Raw genomic sequence first — 25,751 nt, 5'->3', positions numbered from 1 at the left:
TCTAGATAACCTCAATTGAATGACTTTTTAAAAATCACATGTGGTAAATATCATAATCCTATAAAGTATGTTGACTAAAAGAGTTAAAATTCATAAAGTGCCTATGAAAACCAAATGAATCAAATTAAAATTTGAAAATCTTCAGCTTCAGATTAGGTCATAATTATAATCAAGCTTAACAAAAGTGCAAATTCACTAAGTAGAACTGTCAAACACACATCATTGTGTGGAACTATTAGTACACATGCACTTAATTTTTTTTTCAAATAAAGGTTGCTTGTAATACTTTGATTTAGTCATCATTCACTAAAACTGCCACATGAGTAAGAGACTGAAATGTTAACTGGCTAGAAATAAAACCTGTTCTATAGTTTCAAGTTCTGTAGTTGACAAGTTCTATATTTCCCCTTGCTAAATGTAGATTGTTAGGTTCTCTTTTTATTACCTGAGCTTATTTAACAGGAAACAAGTAGACTGAGTGATATTGTTAGTGTAGCCCTGAGCTCATTAAACTGAAAAAAAATATGAATGTACTCCAATGTCAGGATAGTAATGATATCAAACAGCAATAGCAATTTTTTATTTGCTATGAATAGCATTGGCAATTATTTACTTTCAAGTGGAAATATTCAATATTTTTTAAGTGAAAATCTCCTTATGGGGCTCATATTATTTAAAATCTGCTGGATTTGTCTAAGAGCTGGGGAATTACAGTCATATGAATTAAGCAGAACAAAATCATATTTTGCTTAATGATCTAATAAATATTGAGTCAATATTTCACTTTGTATTATTAAACATATAGTTATTTTATCATCACTGACAAATTATTATTGAACATCAACATGCCAAAATAATAGCTTTTCTTTCAGAAAGTAAAAATATTTGTAAAAATAATTACTGGAACAGAAAAAGGAAGAGAAACATTACTTCCTATTAAGTTTTTCACAGGCACGTTTCTCATTATGAAGTTATTTTTAAGAAAATTTAATTAGTAAATATTGTACATAATTTAGAAAAATAGTATATTCTAATCTGAGTCAATAAAAATAGATTTTTAAAAATAAAAAATCACTCAAATACAGATTAAATCAAGTGTTTCATATTTAACTAAAATATTGATTTCCAAGAATGGCAATCCTTTATTCCACATGGATTCTTATTTTAATCTGTACTTAAAAAAGCTCTGGGTCATTTTACATAAAAAAGAAAATTAACATTGGAACAATAAAAGTGAAGTGATGGTCTTGCTTGCTTTGGGATAGGCTTAAGGCCAAAGTCACACTTTAGTACTCAAAATAAATTGTTAGTGTTACCTTCTTGATAAGGAAGATGGCAAAATCAATGGTATCATTATTATGGTACTACCTTATCCAGAAAATCTTTTATTCTTTATAATGAATACATTCCAAAATTCTTTGATTTGTAAAATGCAGAATCTTACATTTCTTTCTTGGGATAGCAAAAGTAACCCTTATGACCTACCTTATGCCCCAAAGGCACATGCATTGTTGACTCATTTTGTTCTTACAGGCTATTTAGAGCTATTTTTCTCTCAATTACTACCCCAATGGAAAACTTCTCCTTGAGAACTACACTTTCTCCAGGATAAAATCATAGATGGGTTCCTATTGAACCCATCCCACTACTACTTTCTCAAAACTTCCCAGTCCATATTTTTCCTTTTCACACCACTTAAGTATTAGAATTCAGTATGGATGCTCTTTTAGAAAGTAGATAATGTTTGCTCTAGGAGGATCAGAGATCTATTAGAGAAAATTGGTAACTGTAATAACATGAGAGTTGAGATGAAGTTAATTTAAATCACTAGCTAATTTGTGTTTTCTTTACTTAACTGCTGCCAAACTCCTTTTCCTCATATCCCTCTCTTCAAAGGAACTTGAAAAATGGGACACTCAGAGAATAAGGAAACTAACCTTATGTCTTTTCAAGAAACTGGGATAAACAAGCCATTATCCGAAAGAGTCAAATAATGTGCTTTCCTGAAAAATCAATACATAATAAGAAAAATAAATTCTCTAGTCCCTGTGTACATGTGTATCATTGTGAGCAATTATACTTCTTAGGTCTCATTTGATATATAATTCTGTCAATATATGAGGCATTATCTTTCATGAATCTAGAGTGCCAGTGACTGAATATTTTGTTCCAAAGTATAAGCGAATTCTCCAAGAATGGCATGACCACTTCTCCTTCCAAAGAAGCAAATACGCTTACAGTAGGGTTGTTTTATAGTTTTGGTGGCAGAAGGAGAAGAAACTGCATCTAAGTCACAAAGTATTTAATAGTCTGGAAAAAAATAATTAAATTCGATTGAGTAATTTGGTTAGCATATTTTAGTGCAAATATGTGATTTCAACATCAGGAAATGAAAGATCCACCAAATGTATCTCACAAAACAATATTACACTCATTCCCATAGTCACATGACAATGGAGTTTCCTCCTTTTAAAAAATACCGGAAGAGCAAGAGCTCACAATGATTCTCTTCCTGTATAGAAATCTGTAGTGCATGACGTATTAAAATCATATTCTCCAGGAGAAAGTCTTCCAGCAGGTCTGAGTAAGAAAAGAGGATGGACACCAACACAAAGGACTGAGCAACAGCGGTAAAAAAAAAGGGGGTGGGGCGGCGTCTGTTTTCAGAATGGAAATACTACCCATGAGACTCTTTTATTTATTTGGTGTACAAAAAACATATTTCCTTTTTTTTAAGTCTTAGGAGTTTCAGGGAAAACAACAGAATTTCCAAGGGGATCATATTTTAAATGCAAAACACTTTTGGTCAATTGCTAAATAAAGCAATGCCATTGTCTCTAAAGTGAAATAGATAAAATTTATACCCATGCTGCTAGCAGCCAAATCATAAACATTCCAATTCATTTACATTAATAGAACATAAAAAATATCCTTTTGGAAGTTTGCACATGAATAAAAGATTGCTTTAATTTGCAGATTTTCCTTCAGAAAAACCTTAATATGACACTGAACAAAAAATTACCAACAAAGTACACTCATCGAGGCTATAATAAAAAAAGGGTAATTGAAAAATAAATTTAAAAAGGGAGGATGGCAAGAGATAGCTTTTCTGCAAGTCTTTCAAAAAGCACCTACATTTCTCCTTTAGGCGCTTAGCATATTCTAAACTCTGTAATGTTAAATGGAAATTAAATAATCCATAAAGGCATGCACTTTTAGCTTTCACTCAACATAATTTCTATTAAAAATATTTTTTAAAAAGTTGGGTTGCCAGACTTGCCTGACCATGCTTTATGACTCAGCATAGGAGCAGCTGTGCATGTTTTAATTTAACTGCCAATGGATGGGCAAGGAGTGTAGCTGAGTAACATGCAGGCCAGTCAAAATTCATTTAGAAATTGATTATATTGATACATGTACAACTTGCTTGGGTAACCTGGGTAAAAGTGGTGGCACGAGCCTCTGGCTGGTTAAAAAACACCGGAGCTGCATTCTTGATGGCTCCAGCTTGATTTTACCCCTGTGAGAAGTAAGAATGGTAAGTGGTGAAGGTCACCATATTGCACTAGTAAATTTCACTTCCAAAAATCATTCAAGCATGCCTGCAACATTATTGAAACTCACAAGAAAAAGGAATCATTCAAAATCACAAAGTATAAAAGGAATTACATTAAATATAGTTAAAATAACAAAGGAGTTAAAGTACACTTGATTACGACATAATTTAAAATAAAATACTCAAGAGAATCTACAGAACTATCAAAGAATCAAGCAAATTTGGCAAAGACAAAATATAGGGGGATTTAGCTCAAACTCCTAAACAACCTCTGGGTCCACTGGTTAATCTGCCCTATAAAAAGGAAGTCATTTAAGCATACCAAACATTAAAAACTGCTTCATTTTTTTCCTGTAATGCTTCTGACCACTTAGCAAAGAATATCAATAAACATCATACCAGTTCTTACAACTCTACATGTGATATTTAACAGCATAATCCCATCCTACCAGTTAATAAAAGGACGAGATAAAAAATAATTTGAAGACACAAAACTAAAAAAAAAATTTCATGTGTCAATATTTGGAATTTTGATTGTTTCTATTCTCTTGTGTTTTCTAGTGTTAGAGCTACCAGGTAAAATACCAAAAGTTTAAAACCTGCACATATTCCCTTTCTAAACTATTGCACTAATATTTTATCAGTTTATAAGCTTATATTTAGGAAGTTTGAGATAAATCCATAATTAAAAATTTCTCCAAATAATAAATTTTAACACCCAAGTAATACTTTCTAGGGTGGGAAGGTATTGAAAGGACTCCATAGCTGAAGCAATGAAATAATTCTATTTACAATGGGAAGATCAGTTTTCTGTCTTCAATTCCAAAGTCCTGGCTTCATATATATATTATTTTGGAGTACTTAACTCAAACAGAAAACAGATGTCAAACATAATGGGCTGAGGTGAGGCAAAATACATGGTCTTTTGAAGAAGCCTGAGGCTTTAAATTTTCTGAATAAAGGAGACTCAATGTCAAATTACACACCTCAAAAGATACTTAAACAGCCAAAAGTTTAAACTGACTGATGGCTTCATCATTTGATTCTTTGTAATTTATGCTGCTCTAAAATTAAACATATATAAAAATAAAAATTGACTTCTTTACAATAAGGAAAATTTTAACTGTTAAGAATAATGTCAAAACAACAAAAAAGAGGATGTATATTAAAATTTAATGACCCAATTTCATTTCTAGTAATATACAAGATCAGAAATTAGGCCCCACCCTTTTAGTATAGCCTCACCATCTCTGCTTATTCAAAATTTTATTAACCACATCTTAAGATATTTAACTTTAAAATAATGGTCTTATTGGTAAACATTTGAGTTCAACTAACTACAGCAATTCTTTGCCCCAGACTAGAAGGTTTTAAAATATTCCTCTTGAATTTCAGTTACTTTGTGAAACTAGTAGCTATAGCTTTGTTACTTATTTATTAATTTTAGTACCTACATTTAAACTTTCCCTGAGTTTATGCTTAACATCTAGTTCTACCTAATGGCCAGATTACTACCTATCTTATAAACAAGAAAGAATGGAAAACAGCATATTCTTCAGTAATTTAATGGAATAAAATAGGAGTACTGACTGAAACATCTAAGGTTCCCTTCTTAGAAATATATTTTTGCTCATAATTTTGTTAACTGATCCCTAATTATTGTGACTTTGTTACACTGCTTACATTTTATCCTTTAGAGCTTCAAATGCTTCAAATCATCTTTTTTAGAATGAGAACAATAATAGAGGTCTTCATTTTCTTCATCAATCAATTCAAATGATGAAAAAGGACAAACCTTTGGTTTTGATTGTTATTTTTCTTTCTTTTGAAAGCTTTAGTTATTGGAAAAACTTTCCATATTTTTGTATAGTTAAACAATTAAACACTGAGAGTGTTAATTCCTTCTTCTCTTTATTCTTTAATCTGTGCTTATTAACCTATACAGAAACCATAACCATACTCGCTCTGGTACTCATACTCTTCTAATAAATCAAAGAATATTTTCAATTACCAAGGCTCTCATTATAATTGGTAAATTCACAATTTTACATTTTATAGTATATTATGGCCTTTTTTTTAGACATCATGCACTGGACTCAGTAGAGTTAAAAATACTTTCAACCTGATTCCTCATCACTACGTTTACTTCCTTAAAAAATTATTTATTTCAAAAAACATAAAATGTTAATGTCGAGCTAAGATTCCAATCAGATTTTCAATGAATAAATATGTGTATTCAAAGTAAATAATATCACATACTGTTATGAAGTATTTAATAAAAGCCAAGAATGTAGCAAAACCAGAATTGGAACTACCCTTTTGTCTAGTACAGACAAAAAAACCACCACTGTGGGAGAATTATAAAGAAGAAAGTGGGTAATCTGAGGCATTTTCACAAATCTAAAATTATATTTAAATACTTAGAAAAATTCATATTAATCTGCATATTAATGTTATCAATAATTCAAAATAGTAAATACTTGAAAATTTGCATATTATTTGTCTAGTTATATTTTAATCAATCATTAACTTATTACCAATTTGCCATAGAAAATGTATCAGTAAATAATTCTTATTTTCTTATTGAAAGAAACATCATTTTAAAATAATGTGATAGTTTAAAACATAATACCAAAATACATTTTTATTTAGAAGTTCCTACCTCTTTGCTTTCCTCCATATCTGACTCACTGCTGAATTCTTCAGTATTTAAGTTTTCAAAGTCAGATTCTCCAACAGCAATTGGTACGGTCACAGTGAGGCTGGGGTTATTTATAAACGACATGTAATCACTTTCATCCACGACATATTTTTCTACACTGCTGCCTATGCCACTGGTAGTTCCATTCCCATCTTTGAGATAATTGAGGTCTTTGCCTATTTCTATGGTGGTATGGTTAGAAATACAGCTGTCTTTTTTATTATTTAGATCTTCAAGGGGTTTAATTTCATCTAAAGCTTTTTGCTTTCTCACAAAAGCTTTCTGAATGAATTCACGTATTTTTCTTTTAACAAAATCGATTCCTTTCTGCATCCTTCCCACAGCAATCTGGAGATTGTTCATTTCATTATCATCATCAGTGGCAGCAAGGTTGTCAGAACTGAATGAACTCAAAAGCAAGGCCAGGAAGAGGTTCAGAACCTAAAACACAATAGGAAATTAGGTGATCACAACATTCTGCCATTTTAATTGCTCTTGACTATAAGTTTTGCAAAACTATTCTTAAACTTAATTTTTTGGTATTAGGTAATTTTTTTCTAACTCATAAGAAACTATACTGGGAAAAAAGTAAATGAAATACAAACCTGGCTAATATCAAATGATTCTATTAACATTCTTTTCTTTTTAGTCATTATAAAATTACTGAAACCATACATATCTATATTAAGTTTCATCCTAAAAGACAAATCTTAGTTATCTAGATAATAGTACATTGAAAAAAGAAGTTTTACTTGAGATGCTAAGTATTTTGCCCATATAATCTAGATTTTCCAGGACAATAATAATTTATTACAATTTTATCCTTAAAACCAGAGATGATTTCAATATACTTAAATATGATTTAATTTTATGCATGCTTACCAATTTTTCCACCTAGATAACTTGCCAAATTAAGAAAAATATACCTTTTACTAGGTCAAAATCCAGATTATTTATTTTTTGGTTCAGAAAATCATGGCCACTAGATTTATACAATGGTTGAAAATACTACAAAGAAATGCTTATTAAACAATAATGATGTCAACATTGAGTTTAAAATTGTGGAGTAAAGGTATACCCATGAATAAGACCACTAGTTAGTCTATAACATGCATTTCCAAAAATAGGCTAACTGGTATGAGTAAGTGAAAAGATTAGTGAATATAAACACATTGTGTTCTCAAAAAGAGGTAATTTACTAAGCAATCAGGCATGCCCATGGGCACAAGACTAAATCATATAAGATTTTTCAGGATTTAACTGACAATGTCAATGAGTTCCTGATTATTTAACCTTTCAGAACAAAAGAAAAGAAATAATAGTAAAGGAGGTCAAAGACAAAAAAATAAATAGTATAAAAGAAGAATCCTGGGGAAGATTTTAAGTAAAGCTCCAATGAAAAGGTAGCTGCATTCATTTTTTATTAATCATATTTATTGTTATTCTATTACAGTTGTCCCAATTTTTCCCCCTTTGCCCTCCTCTGTCCATCCAATCCCCACTCCCACAGTCAATTCCCACACTGTTGTCCGTGTCCATGGGTCATTCATACATGTTCTGTGTCTCGTCCCTTCCCCTTCTTTCCACCATTAGCCCCCTCTCCTTTTCCCTCTGGTCACTTTCAGTCTGTTCCATGTTTCCATGCCTGTGGTCCTATTTTGTTTGTTAGTTTATTTTGTTCATTAGATTCCTCTTATAGGTGAGATCGTATAGTATTTATCTTTCACCAATTGGCTTTTTCACTTAGTATAATATTCTCCAGTTCCATCCATGCTGTTGCAAAAGGTAGGAGTTCCTTCTTTCTTTCTGCTGCATAGTACTCCATTGTGTAATTGTATCACAATTTTTTGATCCACTTATTTACTGATGGGCACTTAGGCTGTTTCCAGCACTTGGCTATAGTAATTAGTGCTGCTATGAACATAGGGGTGCACACGTTTTCTAAATTGATGATTCAGGATTCTTAGGGTATATTCCCAGCAGTGGAATCACTGGTTCAAAAGGCAGTTCCATTTTTAGTTTTTTAAGAAAATTTCAACTGTTTTCCACAGTGACTGCACAAGTCTGCATTCCCACCAACAGTGCACTAGGGTTCCCTTTTCTCCAAATCCTCACCAGCACTCATTGTTTGTTGATTTATTAAGGATGGCCATTCTGATAGGTGTGAGGTAATATCTCATTGTGGTTTTAATTTGCATTTCTCTGACAGGTAGTGATGTTGAACATATTATCATATGTCTATGGGCCATCTATTCAGATCCTTTGCCCATTTTTTAATTGGATTGTTTTCCTGGTGTTCAGTTGTATGAGTTCTTTATATATTTTGGAGATCAAACTCTTGTCTGATGTATCATTAGCAAATATATTTTTCCATACAGTTGGTTTCCTTTTCATTTTGATGATGGTTTCTTTAGCTGTGCAGAAGTTTTTTAGTTTGATGTAGTCATATTTGTTCTTTCCTTTATTTCCCTTGCCCTATATCTCAGCAAAAATATTGTTATGTGGGATATCTCAAATTTTACTGCCTATGTTTTCCTCTAAGACTTTTATTGTGCCACAACTTATATTTAAGTCCTTTATCTATTTTGAGTTTATTCTGGTGTATGGTATGAGATGTTGGTCTAGTTTCATTTTTTTGCATGGCCCTGTCCAGTTCTCCCAATACCATTTACTGAAGAGGCTATCTTCACTCCATTGTATGCCCATGCCCCTTTGTCAATTATTAACTGACTACAGAGACATGAGTTTATTTCTGGGCTCTCTATGTGTCTGTTCTTATGCCAGTACAAAACTGTTTTGATTACAGTGTCTTTGTAGTATAATTTGATATCAGGTATTGTGATCCTTCCTACTTTGTTCTTCTTTCTCAAGATTGCTGAAGCTATTTGGGGTCTTCTTTGGTTCCACGTAGATTTTTGAAATAAATGTTCTAGATCTGTGAAATATGCCATTGGTATTTTAATAGAAATTGTGTTGGATCTATACATGAACATGGTATATGCTTCCACTTATTTATATCTTCCTTAATTTCTTTCTTCAGTGTTTAATAGTTTTCTGAGTACATGTCTTCTACCTCTTTGGTTATATGCTGAATTCTTACTACATTCCTATCTTTCCAATAAATTAATGAGGCTTAGAGTTCCTTGGTCTAACTCATTAGTCTAATCAATGGTGGTAAGAAAGGTAATAAAACATGCAAGGTCCAATAAGGACTGAACCTAATTTTTGAGTCTATACTGACAATCTCTCAATTACTATACCATGGCTGATGGTACTCATACTAAGATCTGCTCCTTTATATCTGGAATTTACCAATAAATCTATATTTTATTGTGATTTGTCTTTGATTCATTATTTAAATGAAAAATAGATAAAAGAGAGAAAAAGTCCTCAATTTTGGTTTTTATCCATAATAATATTGAATATTGGCGCCATACTGTTTTCTGAACTTGACAGAACTATGATTTTTTTCAGATATATTATTATATATAACTTATATTAAACTATGGTTTTTAATGTAATGTTCTTGTCTATTGGAAAATTTTTTCTTGATATAATCAATCAACCCTCCCAGAGTGAGATCCAATTTATATTTGTTCTTCTAAATATTGGCACAAGTTATCTATTTGTAAAAGTGTCATTATTATTATATTTAAATGGCCTGCCCTTTGTCTTTATTAGAATTAGAGTGTTGGGAAAGAGTTGAGATTCTATTAATTATTAACTATTATACATGGCTCAAAACAAACATGAGTTTCAGTTTCCTCACCTGTAAAATAAATATAATACTTTTCCCAACTTCTAGCTTATAAGATAGTTGTAAGTATCTAATTAAAGAACAATGTGGCTCTCACACAGCTTCTGGCCCACAAGAAACCCTTGAGAAAGTTTAGCTGTTGTTATGACCCAATCTATCTTTGCAGTACTATCTTTCAGTTTACCTTATTTTCCTAGAAATATTTATGTGAGTGAGCCAAGTTAATCTCTTTTTCTAGACCTCCTTTGTTACCAAAGGGTGTGTGAATAATAGGTGACCAAGGTAGTTGCTGAAATCAATGGGAACTTAAGGGAACACAGTTCAACAAGCTCATTCTGGGACTGAAACCCTTAATTCTGTTTCATAAGTGTTCACAGACAGACTGCTAACTTGTTGCATGAAATCAACTCTTTCACGTGCCCCCCAAATTAGTCCCTTGGAATAAAAATTTTACCGTAATTTCCATCTTGGGTCCAAGATTGAAATATTATGGATATCAATACTTTCACCATTGTAATTTGCGAGAACCCAAAACTTTCATATCACTTCTGTGTGCTAATTCTGCACCTTCACTTAGAGAAGGAGACTGGGTCAGCTACTTCTAGAAGTAGCAATCTTCAATAAGTCACATTGTTTTTCTGCAGCACCTGCCTTGAATCTGCAAAGGGATCTCTGGCCATAGTGTCAAAAAACCAAGAATGGCTCCTAAAAAACCTCGCCTGGGGAAGAGCAGCCTGTGGCCCAGCCTCTATCTTGCCTATGGACCAGACATGCCAGTGATTACTCACACCTTTTGTGGTGGAGTTCTATGTGGAATTTTAGGTGTGTTGAAAGGGGGTTATGCCAGCTTTTCCTTGGGGGTCTTTTCCCTCTCTGGTGAGGATGAGAAGGAAGAGTGTATTAGGCAGTGCATCAAGTTCATTCAATCTTATTTCAGCAAATGTGATATCAACACATTTCCTTAACAGTGGTAAAGTGATATAGTACTACCTAAGGAACTTCAGAAATATATCCAGTATATCATGAAACAAAGGAATTTTTTAAACTGACAGTCAAAAAAAGGAAAAGAGCCTTTAATTTTTTCCTTAAAGGTACAGTTTTTAAATTTATGCCAGTAGACAGAAATGAATATTTAACAGACTGTATCTTTTTATGCATATACACCTATCCAAATTGAAATTAAATGTCATCCATAGGTATAGATACTTCCTGAAAGTCTCTTTTCAATTTTAATCCTTTGTACACTAACATATTAGAGAGATGTATCTTACATCAGTAAACTAATAGGAGATATGTGATATGTTGCTTCTTTCTCTTTATATCCACTCTGCATTTTCCTAGAACATAAATTTTACCAAAATACCACTTGCTCCTTGTCATTTTTACAGACAAAAAGCCATCTGTAGCTTTGAATTACCTACAGAAAAAAATCCAGTTTTGTTATGCACAATAAGCCTTTTCATAAATTAAACTTCACAGCCTGGCCTCAGACTTACTTTCTACTACTCCCACTATGAATTCCCTGTTGTGGTCTGATCTGTCATGCATTATTTCCTAAGGAATTCAGTTCTTTAGATTTTCTTCTCCCCTTACAATGTATGCCACATATAGTATACTTGTATATGTTATTTATAATGTATTTCACAATATGTATATATTATATAATATATAATCAAACCTCTAATACAAACCTATGACCTTTTCTTTGTTTCTATTCTATTTAATCCTATGATTATTTATTTCTGTTCTATGAAATCTTGTACTTTTCTGAAAGCAAGTTCTATTGGGAAATGTGGTAGCTTTAAAATATATTTACAAGTGACTTAATACTCCTCTCTTCAAAAGTTAAATCCAATTCCTTCTTCTTAAGTGTAAGCTCTTCTTAGTGACTAGTTTCTAATGAACAAACTGTAGCTGAAATGACAGCGTACGACTTAAAGATTAGAACATAAATAGGGTTTTCTCCTTGCCCTCCCTCTTTATCACCTGCTCTAGGAGAAGCTGGTTGCCATGTCATGAACATACTCAGCAATCCTATGGAGAGGTCCATATAGATAGGAACTGAAGTCTCTAGGGAACTGGGACCCCCAGTCAATAGCCACAACAGTGACCCTTCTTGGAAGCTGATCCTCCAGCCTCAGTTAAGATAACTGAGCATCTTATGATAGATCTTGAGCCAGAACCACCCACTTAAGCTGCTTCCAAATTTCTGACCCTCAGAAACTATGAGATAATAAATGTTTGTTGTTTTGAGCCACTTCATATTTTTATATTGTACACTGCTAATATTTCTTGTTATCTCAAGAATAGGTCAGCATTATCTAACATATACCAAGTAGGTTGAAATATGAGAATGTATAAAAATAAAATGATAATCTTTTGTCTCTTTTCCCTCCCTTTGGGCTTATTTTTATGTGAAATGAAATTAAGTTTATAAACTACACACTCTAAAATACTGCTTACCACAATTCTTGTTCTGTTACACTGGAATGGGACCTAATCAAGCAACTTAGTATAACTGCTTAAATATAAAGTGTAAGAGCCTAATTCCTCCCACAGAATCTACTGTCCTCTGTTCCCCAACCACTGGGTGCCCTGTTTCCTGATTTGAAAGTCTACCTTTCTTCCTATCAAGTTAAAATTTACACTTCAATTAAAAATATTTCAGGTCCAAACTCTTTGACAAAACGTTTCCTGATGAACCTTGTCATTGTAGAGCAATTTTTCAATTTTGTAAACTTGACATTTTTAGATAAATGACTTATCACTGTGCCATATATCTTTTCCTATCATCTTTCCCATGCCTTCAGGACTCAACAGAGCTGCTGGGCATTGTTCGGTTTACCTAGAAATGATAATAAGTGATTCTTGAATCAATATTACTTGCTCATACTATAGTTTCTAGTCACCCAGGACCTCACGTACTCTTGAAGGACTGAGAGGATCACTAATTTTTTAACTCTAATTTGTGGGAAACTCAAATTTGGGACATTTTTAAGTGATACTGTTGTTAATACTTATAAATGAAATGATTGTTCTTAATAAACCTTATCTACTTTAGCAAAAGAATTGAAAGATAAAATCTAGAAATGGTCCTCTCCATGGAATAGTAACAGGTAGTAGTGATGAAGAACAACTTTGGCTCAAAGGCATCTTAAGAGTTTATGATACAGGTCTTTTTATAGTTCACAAGAGTGATGATTGGGTGTTCACGCTCTTGTATGAGATATGCCTCTCTTAGACCTTGTTATGATATTGGCATATTACTTATCTGATGTGAAAAAAAGTTTACGTTATATATGTCAATTACATCTCAGTAAGAACAGAATAAATAATTAAAATTTTCTAAAAATAATATGTGTATTTCAATAGTCTATACCTGGCTCTACCATGATGAATAATTGAGAATTGAAAATGGCCTTGATAAAGAAAAAACATATAAGAGGAAAGACTCCCAAACTCTTTCTATGAGGCCAGTATTATCCTAATTCCAAAACAGGGTCAAGACACAACAAATTAAGAAAACTACAGGCCAGTATCACTGATGAACATAGATGCTGAAGTCCTCAACAAAATATTGGCAAACCAGATACAACAATACATTTAAAAGAGCATACGCAATGATCAAGTGGGATTCATCCCAAGGGTTCAAGGATGGTATAATATTTGCAAATCAATAAATGTAATATACCACATAAACAAAATGAAAGACAAAAATCATATGGTCATATCAATAGATACTATAAAAGCATTTAATAAAGTTCAGCACCCATTTTTAATAAAAATGTTCAGCAAACTGAGAATAAAGACAGCATACCTCAACATAATAAAGGCCATAGACAAGAAGCCTGCAGCCAACATCACACTCAACAGGCAAAAACCAAAAGCTTTCCCTCTAAGATCAGGAACAAGACAAGGATGTCCACTCTCTCCACTTCTATTCAACATGGTTCTGGAAGTTCTAGCCACAGTAGTCAGACAAGAATAAGAAATAAAAGGCATTCAAATTGGAAGAAGAAAATAAAATTGTCATTATTGCAGATCACATGATAGTATATGCAGAAAACCCTATAGACTCCACCAAAAAACTACTTGACCTAATAAATGAATTTGGCAAAATAGCAAGGTGCAAAGTCAATATTCAGTAATCAAAAGCATTTCTGTACACCAACAATGAAATATCAGAGAGAGAAACTAGAAAAAAAATCCCATTTACTATAGCAACAAGTACAATAAAGTACTTAGGAATAAACCAAACTAAGGAGGTAAAAGACCTGTACTCAGAAAACTACAGAACACTGAAGAAAGAAATTAAGGAAGATACAAAAAATGGAAGCTTATACCGTGTCCATGGATGAGAAGGATCAACATCATTAAAATGTCCATACAACTCAAAGCAATTTATAGATTCAACGCAATCTCTATCAAAATACCAATGATATATTTCATAGACCTAGAACAAATACTTCAAAAATTTATATGAAACCAAAAATGACCCGGAATAGCCTCAGCAATCTTGAGGAAGAAGAACAAAGTAGGAAGAATCACAATACCTGATATAAAACTATATTACAAGGCTACAGTGATCAGAACAGTCTGGTACTGGCACAAGAACAGACATTTAGATCAATGGAATAGAACAGAGAGCCCAGAAATAAACCCAAGTCTCTATGGTCAATTAATATTTGATAAAGGGGAAGGAGTATAAAATGGAGTGAAAATAGCCTCTTCAACAAATGGTGTTGGGAGAACCGAACAGGAACATGCAAAAAATGAAACTAGAACATCAACTTATTCTGTACACCAGAACAAACTCAAGGCGGACAAAAGACTTAAATGTAAGCTGTGACACCATAAAAGTTATAGAGGGAAACACAGGCAGTAAAATCTCAGCTATCCCACGCAGCAATATTTTTGCCAATATATCTCCCAGGGAAAGGGAAATAAAGGATAGAATAAACAAATGGGATTACATCAAACTAAAAAGCTTCTGCTCAGTGAAAGAAAACATTAGCAAGATGAAAAGGGAACCAACAGTATGGGAAAACATATTTGCCAATGATACCTTGAACTAGGGTTTGATCTCCTAAAATATATAAAGAACTTATGGGACTCAATATCAACAAGACAGATAATCCAATTAAAAATGGGCAAAGGACCTGAACAGACACATCTCCAGGGAGGATATACAGAGGGCCCACAAGCATATGAAAGAATGTTCAACACCATTAGCCATTAGAAAGATGCAAATTAAAACCACAATGAGGTACCACTTCACACCAGTCAGAAGGCCATCATTAACAAATCAACAAACAAGTGCTGGTGAGGATGTGGAGAAAAGGCAACCCTAGTGCACTGTTGATGGGAATGCAGACTAGTGCAGCCACTATGGAAAACAGTATGGAATTACCTCAAAAAACTGAAAATGGAACTGCCTTTTGAACCAGCGATTCCACTGCTAGGATTATACCCAAAAAATCCTAAAACCCTAATTCAAAAGAACTTATGCACCCCTATGTTCACAGCAGCACTGTTTACCATAGCTAAGTACTGGAAACAGCCTAAGTGCCCATCTGTAGATGAGTGGATCAAAAAACTGTGGTACATTTACACAATGGAATACTATGCAGCAGAAAGAAAGAAGGAACTCCTACCTTTTGCAACAATACGGATGGAACTAGAGAGAATTATGCTTAGTGAAATAAGCCAGGGAGCAAAAGAAAAGTACCTAATACAGGAACCTAATGAACAAAACAAACAAACAAGAAAAATAGAACCAGAGGTATGGAAACAAGGAGCAGACTGTGACCAGAGGGTTGTGGGGAGGGGTGAAGGGGGGAAAGATGGGGAAGGGTCTAGTCAAGGAACTAATGTAAGTGACCCTTGGACATGGACAACAGGGTGGGGATCGACTGTGGGAGAGGGGAGTAGGTGGGTGGGGCAGTGGTTAGCAATGGGGGAAAAATGGGACAACTGTAATAGAACAACAATAAAGAAAATGGAAAAAATATAAACATCGCTCAGTTGAACATAGTTTTATATGGTTATATTATATTTTGCTGAAAATGAGAAAATGTTTTTACGTACCACCAGGTTTCCAATCACCATGACCATCATGAAGACAGTAAGGCACATGGTTTGACCAGCGACCTCCATGCAGTCCCACATGGTCTCTATCCATTCTCCACACAGCACGCGGAACACAATCAGGAAGGAGTGGAAGAAGTCATGCATGTGCCAGCGTGGGAGTTCACAATCATTGGAAATTTTGCAGACACATTCTTTGTAGCTTTTACCAAAGAGCTGCATGCCGACCACAGCAAAGATGAAGACAATGATGGCCAACACCAAGGTGAGGTTACCTAGAGCCCCCACAGAATTGCCGATGATCTTAATTAGCATATTCAGGGTGGGCCAAGATTTTGCCAACTTGAAAACTCGGAGCTGGAAATGAAATCAAGAAGGCTGTTACTGTTCTGTCTTCTAAATTTATAAATCTAATTTTGTGGAAAATATACAATGTCTCAATTGTAAGGTAATGAATTATTTTTGCATCACACAATTATCCAGCAAATGTATCCATTTATTTGATATCATATGGTATTATTCATTTGGAAATAGTCTATATTATAAGTAAAATAATTATATTATACAGTTTTTATTGGCATTTTAAGAATAAGGTACATCAAATTTCTCAGAATCTTACATAAACATATGTAATACTCTGTTTTTCTGTAAGGAACTGGGGTATTTAAGATTAATGGTCATTAATTAACTGAGACTGTTTCAGAGAAGTACAGGCTCTTATTATTTGAAAGCCCAAAGTGGACATATTTTTTTCACTGTATTTAAATAGCATGCTAAAATGCAAAAGTGAAGATAAAATTAAAACTTAAATTATATAAGGTACAAGAGCAAAAAACTAATTTTTAAAAATTTTATCTTACTATATCTTTCTTTAGCTTGCTATATTAGGTTGTTTTAAAGATTTATTATATTTATTTGTTAACCTTTATGTCTTCCTTGACTTACTTAATCAACTCATTAGAGTGTGCAGATGGTTCTCCACCACTGTGCCTGAGTCACTGCTCGTGTTAGCTCATAGAGGCCTCTAAAATACCATTTATGGCTAAATAGCAGCAGCATTTTATTTCTGATGCTTCGATAAATGTCAGTTTAAGAGTAGGGCATTATTTCATGGCATTTGAGTGAATCAAAGGATCAAATATAAGCACCATAAGTTTAATTTATTCCTAGAGAATAATTAATCCAAAAAAAGTCTGACACTCTAAGCAAGTTGCTAATGATATTATGCTTCTATTACCTTAAAATGAATCACATTATCATGGATATTTACCAGAAATTTTAAAAAAGTAGTTACCATATTTACTTTCATGTAATCATTCTAATTTTTGTTCTATTTTTCGCATCCTTCAGGCTTCAGATTAGATCCATAGCTCTTTGTGAAGATTAGGGGAAAAACCCACAGTTCTAAGGATCTCAACACAAATGTGAACTTTGAAAGTGGTAAAGGAAATTCTAAACAGACTTCACAACAATGACTTGGGACTAATTATCTTTAAGTTACCTAGAAACCTCTCTTTAGTAACTATCTACAACCTCTGTTATTTGACAATAAATCACAAAAAGTTGGAGCTAACTCAAAGAAACAACATAATAAAGCATATCAAACTTTAAATGAAAATGTGCCAAGTAATATTTTGTCTCTTAATTTTCAAAGATATATATACTTATGAAATATAAAGATCAAATGAAAGATCCTTTCTTTAAAATTAACAAAATATAATACAGGCAACTCTTCTCAAAGGGTGGATTTGGTGACATCCTGAGCTGGCTGAAGCAGCAAATACATGGAGAGCTCTATTTCCTTTGTATACTCTACCCAGTTCTGAGTCTTGACTTCTATGGGGCAAAGTGGGCAACTTCCTAATTCCTAGGCTTCTGATAGAAAAGCAAGCCCATCCTAAATTCCAACCAGGCCTTATGCATAGCTCAACAAACCCCACATAAATAAGAGATGGATGTTGTGTTGTTTAATTGTGATTTGGGTTTATCTATGACTCCCTTTTTATTCCTTCTCCATTAGCCCTGCCATTGAATGACTAAGAAGAGATTGACCGTTTATTTGAATATAATTAATCTACCCATTTAAGCTATGATGTAGAAGAAATTACCTTCTGGTTTTGGGGCAATGTGGCTTGTTTTAAAAATGCATTCAAATAATATTATAACCACGTGGAATCTCATAATGGTTGCTAAAAAGGGTGAAAACTAATTAAATTAATTATTAAAAAAAATGGATACTCCCAGTTACTTTACCAGCCGAAATGATCGAAGAACTGACAATCCTTCCACATTTGCCAAACCAAGTTCCATTAAACTAAGGCTCACGATTAAACCATCAAAAATATTCCAGCCTTCTTGAAAGTAATAATATGGATCCATGGCAATTATCTTGAGAAACATTTCTGCTGTGAAGATCCCAGTGAAGACCTAAATGAGAAAAGTTTATTACATGAGTGAATAATCTTAAAAATACAAATAATTACTGACCAATTTAATTTACTCTCATCAAATCACAATTCTGTATTTTAAAAATTGGTTTAGGTCCAGCAAATTATAACCTTGAAGGGTTTGTATTCCAATCACAATTTAATTGTTTCCTTATATTTAAGGTTTATTAGATGAGTTAATATAATAAAATTAATATTCTTATTTTTACATTCTTATATAAAAGGCTCAGCTAACTCATTGTGAATAACTGCTTGGCTCTGCCTCTGATCTCTCTAGCCTTCTAAAAACTCACGAAAGGATAACCTATTGTTCATCTCCTCCCATAGTCCCTTAAGCAAGGCTGATGCTAACTAAGAAGGCTTCATATAGGCCTTAATAAATGTGGTCACCACTAGCCCTTTAGATGGTCAGAATGCTAAAAAAAAAAACCCAAAAAACAAACAAACAAAAATCCAGCCACAGGAAGTAGCATTTTCCATTCTCCATTTCCTTCTGTACAACTGTTTCAAACTTCGCTCTCTCCTCCACATACCTTGAACCATTCTTTTCCCTTATCTTCCATTCTTAGCACTTCTGTGTCTTGGAGGTAATGGAGGTCAGCAAACCTGAACTCTTTTCGTTTCCTCATATCTATCAAACGACTTATAGCTATACCCGTGTTTTGCTTTTTTCTTCTTCAAAATGAAAGCAGTGTCTCTGCTCTGCTCTACTTTCTCCAACTACGTCATGGATCTCCTTAGGACTTTACAAATAATTTGCTTTCTCAATTAAGCTGTAGTTTCAATCTCTTCCTGCTAGTGAACACAGTTCTTCTCCACTTTACAACTACCATCAGTGTCCTCAAAAAACTCTCCACACAGACTGCTTCTCCTATTAGCTACCACCATCTAGCCTCTCCTCCTAGCCCAACTTTCCTAAGAGGGTGCATTTGTCTATTTTTGTTATTTGCATTTTTCAGTTTACTCCACAATCTATCAATCAACACAAACTGCTTTAATCAACTGTCACCAACATAACTAACATCACCATTGCTAAATTCAATAGAAAATCTAAAGAATTATCTTGCTTGCCTTTTTAGGAATTCTTCACATTGTTTCCTGTTCCTTAAAAACATTTTCTGTTTCTTGCATCAGTGATCCACACCTCCCTAAATACTTTTCTTCCTCTAACATATTATTCAATACTGAATTTCTTCAGAAGGTTTTGTTCTGGACCTTCTTGCTCTAATTTTCCTTTTAGAGTAAGGTTAAATTTTGAGATCTATTTTTCAATTCTAGCATACCTCCTGAGCTCCAGAACTACATACCCGCCTGCCTATTTAACACCTCCATTGGATGACTATTTCACAGGTACCTCAAGTTGAAGAGGTCCAAAATTCACCTTACCAGTTTTTCTGTACTATCTTTCTTTTCTTCTGTTATTTTCTAACTCAGTGAATGTAAATGGATCACACTCTACCTTGGTTGCCAACTCAGAAACCCAAGCAAGAGTCTTACTCAGTTTTCCACATATTTCTTGAATATTTCAAGTTGAAATTCACCCTAGCATATATTACCAGTTTACTGTCCTTTTATTATGGAGTAGAATTCCAATGTTTGAATATCATATGGATATTTAGATAATGTATAGCAGTTTTGTCTTTTTTCCAATAAATCTTTGTTACCCCAAGCAAATTGTTGATCTTTTCATGTTTTACACTTACATGTTATAAACCCTTGCTTTAAACAGTAGTCTTCTAAAGAAATTAAGATAAGAAAAAGAAGCATTTTCTCTCTGTCCATATTATTTATTTCTAGAGGCTATCGAACGCAGATTCAAATTTCCATCTAATATGTCTTCCTTCTTCAGCTTGAAAAAATTCCTTTAGCATTGTTTCTTTTATTTTTTGGTGTATGTATGCTAATTTTAAATAGTTTTATTTCAGACATCACATTTTCTTCTTTACAATATGGTGCTGATAAAGTGCATTGTTTCCTTTTCCTCTGTACATATTTCATATTCAAGTACAAGAATGCTCAATTATTTACTATATAATAGCAGCTCAACTTTTAAAACTGCCATAGAGTTTGCTGCAAATTTAGGTCCTTTGATATTTTGTGTGGAACAATGCTAAATCTATGCTCAAGCTCGGCGAAATGAACCTCTTTGATGGGGGCCCAGAGGAAGCACCACCAGATAGAGAGGCTGTATCACCAAGGAAGCCCCCCAGCATTTTTCCTGATATGCGCCCTGAACTTTGGTACAGCTTGGTAATGATGAGATTGCAGATTTTTTCCAGCTCTTTCTGCTTATGTTCACACTCTTCTTTTTTTGCAGTCTGGTTCTTATCAAGCCCGTTAATAATTTCCTTGCATTTGTCAAGAATCTTCTGATTGTCCTCATCATTAATCTTGCCTTGATGTTTTTCATCTTCAACAGTTGTTTTCCTGTTGAATGCATAAGATTCAAGGGAATTCTTGGAAGACAGCATTGTCCTGCTCCTTCTCATCTTCAGCTTTGACCTTCTCAGCTTCCTGGACCATGGGCTCAATGTCTTCCTTGCTCAGATGACCCTTGTCGGTAGTGATGGTAATATTGCTCTCTTTTCCTGTACCCTTATCCACAGAAGAGACATTGAGGTCACCATTGGCATTAATATCAAAAGTGACTTCAATCTGAGGCACACAACGAGGTTCAGGAGGTACACCTGTGAGTTCAAACTTGCTAAGCAGGTTGTTATCCTTGATCAAGGCATGCTCACCTTCATGATCCTGAATGAGCACACCAGGCTGGTTGTCAGAACAGATGGTGAAGTTCTGTGTCTGCTTGGTAGCTATGGTCTTATTGTACTTGATGAGGACAGTGATGACTCCACCAGCAGTTTCAGTGTCAAGGGAAAGAGGAGTGACATCCAACAACAACAAATGTTGGATATTTTTGTATTTGTCTCCAGGTAGAATGGCTGTCTGGACAGCTGTACCATAAGCAACAGCTTCATCAGGACTGATGCTGTTATTCAGCTCTTTTCTATTGAAGAAGTCCTGAAGGAGCTTCTGAATCTTGGAGACATGGGCAGAACTTCCCACCAGGACAATATCATAGATCTGAGCTTTGTCAAGCTTGGCATCCCAAAGGGCTTTCTATACAGCATCCAGGGTGCTACAGAAAAGATCAGCATTCAATTCTTCAGATCAAATATGGGTGATAAGGATATGGAAGTTGATTCCTTCACAGAGTGAGTGAGTCAATCTTAACAATAGCCTAGGTGCTGGAAGAGAGAGCACTTTCACTAGCAGTACAAAGGCAATAGACACCTCTCTTGTTCTCACAGATATCCTTCTTATGCTTGTGCTTGAACTCTGCAATAATATGGTTGACCATTTGTTTGTCAAAGTCTTCTCCAAATAAGTGGGTGTCCCCAGCTATATATTTGGCCTCAAAGATTCCATCTTTAAATTTTTAAATCTATTTATTGACTTTGGAAAGAGAGAAGGGGAGAGGGAGAGAAACAACGATGTGAGAGAGAAACATCAATTGGCTGCCTCATATGCATCCCAAACAGGGATTGAACCTGCAACCAGAGATTGTTCCCTGACCAGGAATTGAACCCACAACCTTTCAGTGCACAGGATGGTGTTCCAACCAACTGAGTCACACAGGCCAGGGCAAGATTCCAACTTGAATTGTGAGAATTGACACATCAAAAGTACCATTTCCCAAGTCAAGGATCAGGACATTTCTTTCAGCTCCAATCTTTTTGTCTAAGGTATAAACAGCAGTTGGTTCATTGATAATTCTAAGTATATTGAGACTAGCAATAGTTCCTGCATCTTTGGTAGCCTGACACTGAGAGCCATTGAAGTAAGCAGGTTCTGTAACAACAACATTGGTAAAGGTCTTTCCAAGGTAGGTTTCTGTGATTTCCTTCATCTTTGTCAAAACCATAGATGACACCTCCTTTGGATAGAGACTTTTGTCTCTCTCTTCTCTTCTACTTGGACCTTGAGCTTGCCAGCATCATTCATCAACTTGAAGGGTCAATGCTTTGTATCAGACTGGACAACATCATCATCAAATCTATGTCCAATCAAGCATTTGACATCAAAAGAATTCCTTGCAGCTTGATTCTTTACACTATCACTGATCAATTGTTCTCTGCCAGTAAAGACAACATAACTTGGGGTGGTTTGATTGCTCTGATCATTTGCAGTTATTTCCACTTTCCCATTTTGAAAAATACCCATGTAAGATTAGGTGGTGCCAAGATCAATGTCAATGGAAGGTTCCTCAGACATAGTTGCTTGAGAGTATGTGCAGAGCTTGTGAAGACCAAGATTAGAACAGCTGCCCCAGTGTTTGTAAGTTTTTTAGCATTTCTTTCTTTTAAAAAAATTGTTTTTATTTATTTTTAGAGAAAGCGGAAGGGAGGAGAAAGGGAGAGAAACATCCATGTTTGTTGTTTGCCTCTCACATGCTCCCAGCTGGGGACCTGGCCTTGAACCCAAACGTGTACCCTAGCCAGGAATCAAACCTGTGACCTCTTGGTTTGCAGGCTGGCTCTCAATACACTGAGCCACACCAGCCATGGCTTTTTTAGCATTTCTTATGAGATATATCCAGTGCAACAACTTCTCTCATTTTTTGTTTATATTAAAATTCCTTATTTCACATTAGCTTTTGATAGTTTCCCTGTAGAAAAACGGGTTAACTTTTTCTTTTCTTTCATCTGGCCACTTTTTTAGGGCCTGAACTGTTTCTACAATTAGTCCCTTGTGTATTCCAGTCAAGTGCTACTTAAGGACAAGGATACATGCTGAGAAATGTGTCCTAAAGCAATATTGTTGTTTTCTAACTCCAGAAAGTGCACTTACCAAACCTAGTGATACAGCCTACTACATACCCAGGCTGTAGCCTATTGCTCTGTAGGGGAGGAAAAATTATTTTTCCTCTACCCTTCTGAGTTCTTGGCCGAGACCTCCCTGCAATAGAAGAGATTCACAGGAGAAAAACAAACAAAAGTTTAATAATATCTATACATAGGACACCCAGGAAAACTGAGTAACTTGCCAAAATGGCTGAAGCCACCACCTTAAATACCGTCTCCAGTTAGAGACAAAAGATGTTAGTGTTTGTGGAAGTCAGTTATAAAAGGTTACCAGGAAAAGCACCAAAAGCACCGTAAAGTAAGGTTGTTATGTAAATTTAAGTCCTTGTCTTCTGCATTGATAAGAATTTCTAGAGATAAGGTCATCCCCATGTTCCTGGTACAGCAGAGAGGCACCCTTCAAATTAAAATTTCCTTACAATTGTAAATGTTTTTTTTTTACAAAGGGTAACTTCTATTCAGTATACAGAGCTTCTCCTATGTCAACTGTTCCTTAAAATTAACCAGCCAAAATAATACTTAAGCAAAAGAGACATATTTTGGGGTAATAAATTCAGTTCCCCTACAGTTCCTAGGCTACAAACCAGTACAGCGTATTATTTTACTGAATACTGTAAGCAACTGAAACACAATGGTAACTATTTGTGTAATGTAATGCAATGTGCTATGACATTACTATGGCTATGGCATCATTAGGTGATAAAAATTTTTCAAGTCTGTTATAATCCTATGGGCCCTCCATCTTAGGCATGATCTATCTTTGGCTGAAATGTTGTTTTGTAGTACATGATTATTTAAAGTATTTTTCTTCTGGCTGTTTCAAAGTTTCTTTTCAGTAACTTGACTAAGTTGTGCTCCATGGACTTTGGTTTTTTTTATTTTTTTATTATTTTTTATTTCTTATTTTTTGGTTTTTCAATTACAGTTGTCCCATTTTTCCTCCATTGCTCCCCCCTCCCAGCCCATCCCTTCTCCCACAATTATATCCCTCCCTGTTGTCCATGTCCATGAGTCATTCATACATGTTCCTTGACTAGACCCTTCCCTTACTTAACCCCCTCCTCTCCCTCCCCCCTCCCCCCTACTGACTACTATTCTAGTCTTTGCCTATTTAGTTCATTTGTTTGTGTTGCTCTTTAGTTTCCTGTATTAGGTGATATCATATGGTAATTTGCTTTCTTTGCCTGGCTTATTTCACTAAGCATAATTCTTTCTAGTTCCATCCATGTTGTCGCAAATGGCAGGAGTTCCTTCTTTCTTTTTGCTACATAGTATTCCATTGTGTAAATGTACCACAGTTTTTTGATCCACTCATCTACAGATGGGCACTTAGGCTGTTTCCAGCACTTAGCTATTGTAAACAGGGCTGCTATGAACATAGGGGTGCATAGGTTTTTTTGAATTAGGGTTTTAGTATTTTTCAGGTATAATCCTGGCAGTGGAATCGCTGGTTCAAAAGGCAGTTCCATTTTTAGTTTTTTGAGGTAATTCCATACTGTTTTCCGTAGTGGCTGCACTAGTCTGCATTCCCACCAACAGTGCAGTAGGGTTCCTATTTCTCCACATCCTCGCCAGCACTTGTTGTTTGTTGATTTGTTGATGATGGCCATTCTGACTGGTGTAAGGTGGTATCTCATTGTGGTTTTTATTTGCATCTCTCTGATGGCCAATGATGTTGAGCATTTTTTCATGTGCCTATGGACCTTCTGTATGTTCTCTTCAGAGAAGTGTTTGTTCAGGTCCTTTGCCCATTTTTTAATTGGGTTGTTTGTTTTCTTGATGTTGAGTCGTATAAGCTCTTTTTATATTTTGGAGATCAGTCCCCTGTCTGTGATATCATTGGCAAATATGTTTTCCCATATGGTTGGTTTCCTTTTCATCTTGCTGATGTTTTCTTTTGCTGAGCAGAAACTTTTTAGTTTGATGTAGTCCCATTTGTTTATTTTTTCCTTTATTTCTCTTGCCTTAGGAGATGTATCCGTGAAGATATTGTTACGTGAGATATCTGAAATTTTCCTGCCTATGTTTTCCTCTAGGACTTTTATGGTGTCATGACTTACATTTAAGTCTTTAATCCATCTTGAGTTTATTCACGTGTGTGGTGTGAGTTGGTGGTCTAGTTTCATTTTTTTGCATGTCCCTGTCCAGTTCTCCCAGCACCATTTGTTAAAGAGGCTCTTCTCACTCCATTTTATGTTCCTTCCTCCTTTATCAAAGATTAGTTGACCATAGAGGCCTGGGTTTATTTCTGGGCTTTCAATTCTGTTACACTGATCTATATGTCTGTTCTTATGCCAGTACCAGACTGTTTTGATCGCAGTGGCTTTGTACTATTGTT

At 34.5% G+C, this 25,751-nt stretch overlaps 1 protein-coding gene and 1 non-coding gene across 2 annotated transcripts in view; one reads left to right on the top strand and one right to left on the bottom strand.

The window, feature by feature from the left end:
• LOC150022148 (sodium channel protein type 2 subunit alpha) overlaps positions 1–25,751 on the bottom strand; it is a 112,988-nt gene that overhangs the window by 35,991 nt on the left and 51,246 nt on the right. Inside the window, exons 15-17 of the mRNA XM_090280407.1 lie at positions 18,355–18,528; positions 16,102–16,458; positions 6,219–6,698 (exon numbers count right to left, since the gene is read on the bottom strand). Coding sequence (XP_090136533.1) covers positions 6,219–6,698; positions 16,102–16,458; positions 18,355–18,528 — 1,011 coding nt within the window. The remainder of the gene's footprint in view (positions 1–6,218; positions 6,699–16,101; positions 16,459–18,354; positions 18,529–25,751) is intronic.
• LOC150022150 (small nucleolar RNA U13) lies at positions 13,188–13,291 on the top strand. Its single transcript, XR_016513794.1, has one exon. It is a non-coding gene; the product is annotated as a small nucleolar RNA U13 (small nucleolar RNA).

The sequence above is a fragment of the Furipterus horrens genome, unplaced genomic scaffold (assembly GCF_987537825.1).
Source record: "Furipterus horrens unplaced genomic scaffold, mFurHor1.1.pri manual_scaffold_1, whole genome shotgun sequence".
Taxonomy (NCBI): domain Eukaryota; kingdom Metazoa; phylum Chordata; class Mammalia; order Chiroptera; family Furipteridae; genus Furipterus; species Furipterus horrens.
The sequence above is the reverse complement of the archived record's forward strand: the minus strand, read 5'-3'. Positions and strand labels throughout refer to the sequence as shown.